We start from the raw sequence: 9461 nt of genomic DNA on the forward strand, positions 1-9461 counted from the left end.
GCTGTCCATCTTCCTTACTGTGTGTGTTGGAAATATGCTCTTGCACCCTCTTCCCTGCATGGCAAAGTGTTAACTGTTCCAGACTTAAAATGTTTTATTATAGCCATAATCATGTATTTGAGAACTGTATGTTTTTTGCTGTTTGTTTATGTATTTTTTATATCCTATCAGGTCAACAACCATCTGTTCCTTTTAAAAGAGATTTGCCTTTTAAAAAAGAATGCATAAAGACAGGTATTTAATATGGAACCATCTGGAATACTGATTAGTGACGTCTCAATAAATTCAATAAAAAACATGCAAAATAAACTCTTTTTGTGTGGGTGTGTTTATTTCTTGTGTAGAAAACAAAGTTTTAGGTATTCATAGATTATTATAGCCATTATTTCTCTTTATTAAGCCTTATGATTGACAAAAACACTCAGTAATGAAGTATACAACCTTACAAGCCTACCTCTTTTAACATGTTACATAAGTATCTGTATTTAATATTCAAAACAATTATCATATTTCCCAGTAAAGGATAAAAGTCCTATATTCAACATAATAATATTTCAGATAGAAAGCAAATTTGAGATTAAGTCTTTATTTAAGAAACTAAATCATTAAGAATGTAAACTGAACCAAAACAGTGTTTCCCAACCCAGTGTTGAGCGACATGCACAGGTTACATTTTTGCGCTTAACCAGGTGTTTGTGATTGCTGGGAGCAAAATGTGAACCATCTGGGTTGGGGAACACTGGCTAAATATTTTCCAACAAAAACTACTCACCTTTGTACCATACAACCCCAAATTATTCTGACCCTCTGACATACAGTCTTTCTAAATCTATACTGCAGCAACGGATAATTTATTGGTCACGAATGGTTACCATAAATAAATGCCAGTTGGCAAAAAAGAAAGCGATCAGATAAAAGGTCACAGCATTGCACCCTACAATAGGACGATTGGGCTGGGACACCATGGCCATGCGCTGGTGATTTAATCCTGATATCTGATGATTTTGTACATTAAAGCCAGGTAAAATATTCAAGAGGCAAAAAGGTTCTGCATGCAAGAGTCCAATCACAGTCAAATTCTGTATTAAATAAGTTATATTATTACTGATATTAAATTATACAGACAGCTTGTTCTAGTTGATTAAAGACTGGCTGTAGCACCTAGATTTAATTTTTTGTGATTGGTAATTGTTTACTTTTTGTATTCAATTATAAGAAAAGTAGTCATTTTGTAGTAGAAAAAAAAGAGCATTTGGTGTCCAGCACCATATATGCGTTTTTCCTGATGCTTTATCCTCATCGTTCATTGTAGCTGATTTTGTGAACATGCATGGAAGCTGAGAGTTTAATTGAAATGTCAATAAACATGTCTGTATATGTGTCAGGGCAATAGTAGTATTCATACTTGTATATAATAGTACACATTACCTGACTGCATAGAATACTACTGGAAGTTCAGCTTAGCCTTCATCATGCATCCTAAACCCATACCAAGGACGATATCATGATACATCTCTCTCTGAATTTGTCTTTCACAACTGTCATACGACAAAATGTTGATATAATACAGATATCAAACCATTAATACAGCTGTTGCAGCTTGTCTTGTGTAACTAATTGCAAAGGCTGTAGTCTGTAGTGTGCATGATAAATAAGTGTGTAATAGTCTGTAAAACTGAGTTACTGTGCTTGAGTGCATATTATTTTTGTAATGTGTTAAACCCTAGCTCGATTGCTTGAGTGTGTGTGTGTGTATATATATTATATATATTATATACACGCACATACACACATGTATGTACATGTGTGAGGCTCCTAAGTGCTAACGTTCACATTATGGCATGGTTGTCCCTTTATTTAGGAGTTCAAGGTGTTTAAGGTCACTTAAGTGTGCATTTGAGAAAAGGGAAAACTAGGTGTCATGTGGTGTCGAGTCATCACTTGGAGGAGCTGGCAGGCACGTTGATTGACATGGTGCGTCGTGCGTTGGTCACCTGACGTTGCTGGGCCAGGAAGGACTGGCCAGGTGGCACCAGCGAGTTAGAGCACCCACTCAGACGAGACTCAATCGCCAGCTTATGAAAATTCAGGCTCTGTGCAGCAAGTGTGCATGTGTGTTAGAGAGAAAGACATTCATTTACTGAAGAATATGAATATATTTTCCATATTTACATAGACCTTGTACTTAAAGCCTGGAAAAAGGTCCTCTTTACCTTATTGTACCATGCAGTCACAATCAGTTTCTCCTCATACTCTCTCAGCTTAGCCTGCTCACACTCTCTCTGTGGAAGACAAAGGAACAAAAGAGATGTTATACAGGGAGAGAGGAAAATATTTGTTTTGTTTTGTTTTTTAAATTAAGGGATAAAACATGACAGGGTGTACTGTTACAGAGAAATAATCAATGACAACATCCTGCCTTTATTTACTTATTAATTAAAATCATACTTATCCATTTATAGTTACTTCCCTCATCACTTACATTATAGTACCTATAAAGAACTGTTCCCACACTTTCTCTTAAAGTTAAAACAAAAAAAAAAATCCTGCTTTTCCATGGTGAAAAACTTAAAGAAACAGCTTTACCGCTGACTGTGACAAAGTGCTGTCACTGGAGACTCAATCCATAAATTTGAAATAAACACCTTTTTTTACAATTAGCCGTTTTAAATAGTTTTAATATTAGAAATGGATAATGACAAGCATCTGCCCTACAGGTGACTGTGAATTAGTTGTTACTATAGAAATTATGTGCTGTTATAGAAAATTAATCAAAACCTTCTGACTACTCAGAATCGATAATCGATTTTTTTTTAATTAAGCAAGATTTAGACCTCTAGAGCAATTATTCTCTTCTCCTTCTCTGACAGCTGGAGCTTCAGGGACTGGATCTCAGCTGAGGCTGGGTTCAATTTTGGGTCCAGTGCTCGGATCACCTGTCAAACAGACATACACAAAACACAGACACATGCTATTAAGCAGAATCAGTTAAACGGTGTTGTTCTCTCATTGGAAAATGAATAATGACCAGCCATCAGTATACATCAATGCTGCCTCATAGCTTCAGGTTTGATCCTGAGCTCTGGATACTGTCTGTGTGGCGCTCTGCATGTTCTCCCCTTGTCCGTGTAGGTTTACTCCCACTTAGCAAAAACGAAGTGCTAAATTTTCCCTAGGTCTGAATGAGCATGCTGATGCTATTTGTTTCTCATTTCCTTAATCACAGTTATTTAGTGTTCAGGCCAAATGAGTACAGGAGGAAACTGGATGTTGTCAGAAACTACTGGACAATCATATGCAGTCATACAATAAAAAAACATGAAGAGAAAAAAACAAACACCACACTGTAGAAATGTGTTTCTCTACATGAGTGAGTATATACACAGTAGTTATCACTTGTATGTAGCTGTATGTAATTACATTGCGCGCTTTCTCCAGATACATTTTGTATCTGTCCTCCATCGCCCGCATGTCATCGTCCTTCTTCTTCAGAGCAGCCATCAGTTCATCCACCTTCAGTGCTGCTGGATAAGCAAATCAACATCAAGTACTGTAAGGTTATTTCAGAGCAACTGGAGTTAGGTTTTTAAATTGACTAAAATATGTAATTAGGCCTATGCAATTAATTCAATATGAATAATTGATTAATTTAAAAACTACAAAAACATTAATTTTAAGATTAAAACATTATTTTCTTAAAATTACAAGCAGTTAAATGTAGAGATGGTAAGATACCACTTTTTGTTTTCCGATACAGATATCAATACTGAAACTTTACTGAATATACACTGAGTATTCGCAAATACTGAAAACCGTCTGATATTGTTCTCTTTAAAAACGACTAAACTTTAAAACGTATTTTCCCCAACTGAATCGCTTAATCAATTTCATTATAAATATAATAAAGTATGAAATATAAATATAATAAAATCAAGTATCTTTTAAACCTTTACAGAATTTCTTTTCCAAATATACAATCATGTTGTTGGCTTTTTTAAAATATATTTGGACAAGCAAACATTTGATCCTCTTTGAAACAGTGTTCCCTTTGCTATTGAGGTGTGTGGTGTCATCATGCCAAGATCTAAAGAGTTCTGTAAGGCCTTCAGAAAAAAGTTTGTGGATGCCTATGAGTCTGGAAAGGGATTTAAACAGATCTACAAATCATCTGAAATACATCATTCCACTTTAAGGAAAATAATCTACAAATGGCGCAGATTTCAAACAACTGGCCATCCTAGCAAATTCAGCCCAAGAGCTATACATCTGATGCAAAAAGAAGTCTCCAAGAAATCCAAAATTTCATCACAGGATCTGCTATCAAGTCTTGCAGCTGTTGGTGTCAAAGTGCATGCTTCTGCAATCAGAAAGAGATTGCACAAATTTGACCTGCATGGGAGGCGTGCCAGGAAAAAGCCTTTGCAAGACTACAGTTCGTCAATGAGCATACAGGCAAAGACCAGGCCTTTTGGAATAATGTGCTCTGGACAGACGAATCAAAGATAGAGTTGTTTGGTCACAGTACAAGCAGACGTGTTTGGCGCAGTCCAAAGACAGCTTTTCAGGAGAAGCACCTCATACCATCTGTGAAGCACAGTGGTGGAAATGTTATGGTTTGGGTTGCTTGGCTGCCTCAGGGACTGGACTGATAGCGATATATATGCTGTGTATTGGATCGGTGTCATTTCTATTTAATATATAAATGCCTTAATATGTATACTGTACATACTTTAGCTTGGTTTGTTTTGTTCAGTCTTGTTTTACAATGAACCCAATGGACCAGTAAAATTGACATCATCATGTTAATTATTGTCCTAAATTACTTCACTACCTGTTCATTCATCACAACCACACAAAAATCATAACTTCTGATTATTGCCTTTGATATTATAATTGTGACAATTCCTAGAATGATAAATCACAACAGCTTTTCTTCCCTACTAACAGCAAAACAGTGCTAATACTATAGTTCCCTGTACTAAAGTGTGAGCTGAAATGTGAGCAATGTTAATCTCAGAGATCAGGATTTAACTGCAGGCTCACAGGTTTGAGACACATCTGGCTGTAGGTCCTCCAGTAGCTCCTTTTTCTTCATGATCTCATCTTGTGCTTCATTTAGTTGCACCCTGATAGAACGAGCAGAAACAAAACCATGTTGGAATCAGTGTTAGATTCTGCAATATAAGAGCTCTCAACGAATGCTTTTACATTAGGGAGTTTACATTTCACACACATAATAACCCAATTCACTTTCCTGACATGATTTCAATACATGTGGCCTGAAGCTAACTTGCACAGCTACACCCATTGCCAATTTGATGTCTTTGTGTAAGAATGGTTAGGAACTCAGTCCGTAGTATGACGTACATCGAAGATGTTGAACACCTACAGTTTAGGTCCCAAGTTTACATACGCCTTGCAAAATGTTAATAACTAAAAAAATAAAATAAGAGGGAGCATAAAAATTGTGTTTAGTTTTTCATTTAATCCTGCCCTGAATATGCTATTTCACATACCAGATGTTTATATATAGTCCATGAGACACAATAATAACTAAATTTACACAAATGAACCAGTTCAAAAGTTTACATACGCTCGATTCTTAATACTGTGGGTCGTTACCTGGAGGATCAACGACATGATGTTTTTATGTTTTGTGATAGTTAAACTACAGTTAAACTGCCCTCTGTTCTTCAGAAAAATCCTCCAGGTCCTGCACATTCTCTGCTTTTCCGGCATCTTCTGCATATTTAAATTATTAACGTTTCGCAGATTCTTCAAGGCTTATGTAAACCTACAACCTCAACTGTACCTACAGGGCAGCTGGTATAAATGGCAGGGCTAAGCCCCTCTGTTTTCAAAAATAAAAAGACATCAATATAAGGTTTCATTTTTGTCATCACCATCAGGTTATTTGCTGTTAACAAAATGTTCTTTTGGGTTATTTTGAGACTTTTGTGGAACTATGCACAACAGCACCACCAACTGTTGTATGAAAAATACACAGAATGGAATAAAGAAGTGAGGCTGTGGCAGATTCTTTTTAGCCCAGGCTATAGATTCATGCACCATGATTGAAACTCCTCCTAGAGTTCAGCCACATTTCATCACATGTCATCATCAGTAGTGAGAAGGGGCCTGTGAAATTCAGTCGTAGGTTTAATGAACTCAAGCAAAGTGGATTATTTACCACCACCCCAACCCCCCAAAATGGAGAAGAAACTAAAAATAGATTCACTGTGCACACATAGTCCAAGACAAATTACACAAAAGGACAGACAGCAGACTGTTTAATCACAGCATGTACTCAGTAGGGCATTATGGACTTTAAAACACTGTGTGTGTGTGTGTGTGTGTGTGTGTGTGCGTGTGTGTGTGTGAGTGAGAGAGATAGTTTGCCCCACATAATTCTTATTATGCAATCAATGAATTGAGCTATTGATAGATACTGTGTTAGACTGTAGCCTTCCCGACTTATATCATGACCAACCGTCACTTCCACCAAGGTTACAGCTTGTGGTGATGTTCAGAATCCTTTATTGGCACAGCCCTCAGAAACTTCCTGACAATTGCAGTGATTTCTGAACGCTAATATAGTACACTACAAACTGCAGTGCAAAATGAAATTCAAATAACTAACTTACATATGAGCATCCAGCTTCCTCTTCAAGTTAGACTAGAAAAAAAAACAAAAAAGATTCAGAAGTTTGTCATTACATACTGTGTGTACGTAAAGTAGAGACATGAGGAAGTATAGACTGTACTGTGAGTTATACGAACAGTGTGTTACAACAGTACACTCACATCATCAGGTTTGGCTCCCTGGGTCTGTAGGGCTTTCTGCAAATCTTCAACCTGCTGCTGCAGCTCACTGATGCGCTCTCTGTTCAACCTATGAGAACACAGTCCCAAGCATATTTACAGCTAAAATCACATTTACCATACCAATATAACTACATCTGTGCTCATTTATTATAATTATCACAAACATTCATAAGGCAATGTGGCAGACCCATTGGTCTTGGAAACGGGGCAGTTAAGTAAATGTGTCACAGAGCATTCATTAACAAGCTATGAGCTTGGAAACCAATGCTCATGATGATAGCTAACTTGCTAATATACAGTATGATGAACTTACTATTAGCTATTAAGTCTGAGTCTTTGAGTGAATATAAGCAGCTTCTGAGAAAATCTACACAGTCCATGTTCAGTATAGTCCTTTCAAAAATCACCTTGTCTAAGGTAGAAACTGAAGTGTGTGTATATACAGGGTTTTACAGGAACCAACAGGCGCTGCTTCTATTTTAGTTTTGAGTAGAAACGTTTACAGTAGAAAACACTCTTCTATTCTATTCTATTTTCTGCAACCTTTGCACTTATTGGTTAGCATAGAACCCCGTATATGCACACTCCAGTTCGTACCTCAGTGGGCTTGACCGTTATGTTTGAACACATCTGTGCCGTGTTTTATCATTAGCATTAAAATTATTTGCAAAGTGTTACATTTGATGCTTTGCTGTATGCCTGTTTAGTCTTTTTTTCTCTTTCAGGATGAAAATGTGTCCTTCAGCCAAAAAACTGCAATTTCTTTTGCCCATTTTCACCAGAAATGTTTCAGTGAAATCCCTAATAAGCACAGTTAACTACATTGTGTAATATTAGCTAACTCAAACACACTTTGATAGAATGTTATTTCACATTAATTGACTCAAAACATGCTCCATTTCTTGAGTGTATCTATGAGAATGAATAAAATAAATAAATGGAACATGCCATCAGTTCAATAGTACAATTCTGCAGAAAAAAACCCCACACATTGAAACACTAACACTCAAGAAGTTGAATGCGTCTTATTTGCACCCTATGTGTACTCACTCAGGGATTTCTAGAATTTTCACTATGTCAGTAAAAGCAATCCAGTATGTGAGTGTAGTCGACCTCAGATGTATAAGAGTTGCAGTGTGGTACCTGTTCTCAGTGTCTAGCTCACTGCGTGAACGCTGTGCCTCCTCCAGCTGCATCTGGAGCTCAGTGATACGCTCATTCTCCGAGTCGTCCTGTTGCACTCGCAGCATCTTATTCTCATGCTGCAAACGAATGAACTTCTCCCTTTACACAAACACACACAGAGATAAAGCAGATATCAAACCTATCAATCCTGGCAGAACATACATCATGAATCATAAACCAATGACTACAGCATAATGAAAAAAACCCCACAATACCTGTACTCGATGGGCAACATCTCAGCTGCCAAGTTGTCCCGGCTCGGACTCCCGGTCTTATACATTTCTGTAGTTTTAAAAACATACACAAGTTTAACTTAATTCCTTAATTCCAGGCGACAGGAAGCTGAATGAATTTCTGTGCTTTGATTTATAAGGTGTTTCTCAGCACCAGTCCTAAAGACTCACCAGCCTTCAGAGGTTCAGGTTTTCCTGCTCCAAACACACCTGATTCAGCTCATGCTGAATTAATCAATCCCACATTAATCAATCCCACATTTGGATCTGGTGTGTTTGGGAACAGAGAATACTTGGGTTTCTAGGACTGGAATTAACACTGCCTTCAAGTCCTGTCAGAAATACCGTAATTACGAGGTACCACACTTGCCGTACACCACCACGACATCATAATTACAACTCGGGAATTTCTACATTTTTATTTGACCCCCACTTTCCGAATTCGTGAGTGTGTCAATAATAAAAAAAAAGTCATGGCAGCTACCAATATGAATGTGTTGCCGGCAGACGGTAAGATTTAATTTATTCTAGATGTTACATTTCACCGTATCTAAACAACCAATAAACAACGTTTTGAGAACAGTGATGGTTCCATGAGGAAAAATGCAGTGCTTTTCTAGTGATATTTTGCCACACAATCTTTATGAAATACTTCTAATAACATACCTGCTTGCAGAAGTTGGTCTTGTTGAGCTTGTGTACAACGAAGTTCCTCATTGGTCTCTCTTAGAGAGTCTCGCTCAATGATGATCCTCTGGTAGATTTGGTATAAAAACACAGTACAGTCAAATACAGACAGAAAGTATGTGCTCTATATTCTGTAAATCTATAACTTATACACGTTTATACCTCTTTCTCCTTCAGTAAGGCTTCATGCGTTTCTTCAAACTTTTTCATCTCGAAGGCCAGATTATCGGCTCTGCGAGTCTCTTCAGACAACTTCCTGTGAAGCTCCTGGACCTGATTTAAATATATGAAAATGTCTTGCTCATTTCCAACTGCACATTTGGGTTTGTGTATACCTGTAGCCTTTCAGAGTAAACTTCAGAGTCTGGTTAGGATTTTCCATATTATTTACATATTCAAGGACAAAAAAAAAAAGTTCATGATCTAGTTTAAGTCTTTCAAGACACATGTCATTCATAGGATCATTCTTAAAGAATGAAAGTGCATCCCCTTCCCCGTTTATTCAAACTGTCAGTAGTTAAACAATTCCAT

At 37.1% G+C, this 9461-nt stretch overlaps 1 protein-coding gene across 5 annotated transcripts in view; it reads right to left on the reverse strand.

Annotated features, from left to right (window-relative positions):
- Positions 1 to 368: 368 nt before the first annotated feature.
- Positions 369 to 9461, reverse strand: part of hook1 (hook microtubule-tethering protein 1) — a 21386-nt gene continuing 12293 nt past the window's right edge. For 2 of the 5 annotated variants that reach the window (XM_053614364.1, XM_053614363.1), the window contains exons 12-22: positions 9093 to 9203; positions 8910 to 8997; positions 8226 to 8292; positions 7969 to 8109; positions 6805 to 6892; positions 6645 to 6676; positions 5044 to 5126; positions 3421 to 3521; positions 2835 to 2936; positions 2214 to 2282; positions 369 to 2093 (exon numbers count right to left, since the gene is read on the reverse strand). In XM_053614364.1, coding sequence (XP_053470339.1) covers positions 1938 to 2093; positions 2214 to 2282; positions 2835 to 2936; positions 3421 to 3521; positions 5044 to 5126; positions 6645 to 6676; positions 6805 to 6892; positions 7969 to 8109; positions 8226 to 8292; positions 8910 to 8997; positions 9093 to 9203 — 1038 coding nt within the window. In that variant the 3' untranslated portion in view covers positions 369 to 1937. Of the gene's footprint in view, positions 2094 to 2213; positions 2283 to 2834; positions 2937 to 3420; positions 3525 to 3578; positions 4585 to 5043; positions 5127 to 6644; positions 6677 to 6804; positions 6893 to 7968; positions 8110 to 8225; positions 8293 to 8909; positions 8998 to 9092; positions 9204 to 9461 lie in introns of those variants that run through there. The other 3 variants (XM_053614362.1, XM_053614361.1, XM_053614365.1) reach the window with 2 other exon arrangements.

Source organism: Ictalurus furcatus, chromosome 25 (assembly GCF_023375685.1).
Source record: "Ictalurus furcatus strain D&B chromosome 25, Billie_1.0, whole genome shotgun sequence".
Lineage (NCBI taxonomy): Eukaryota > Metazoa > Chordata > Actinopteri > Siluriformes > Ictaluridae > Ictalurus > Ictalurus furcatus.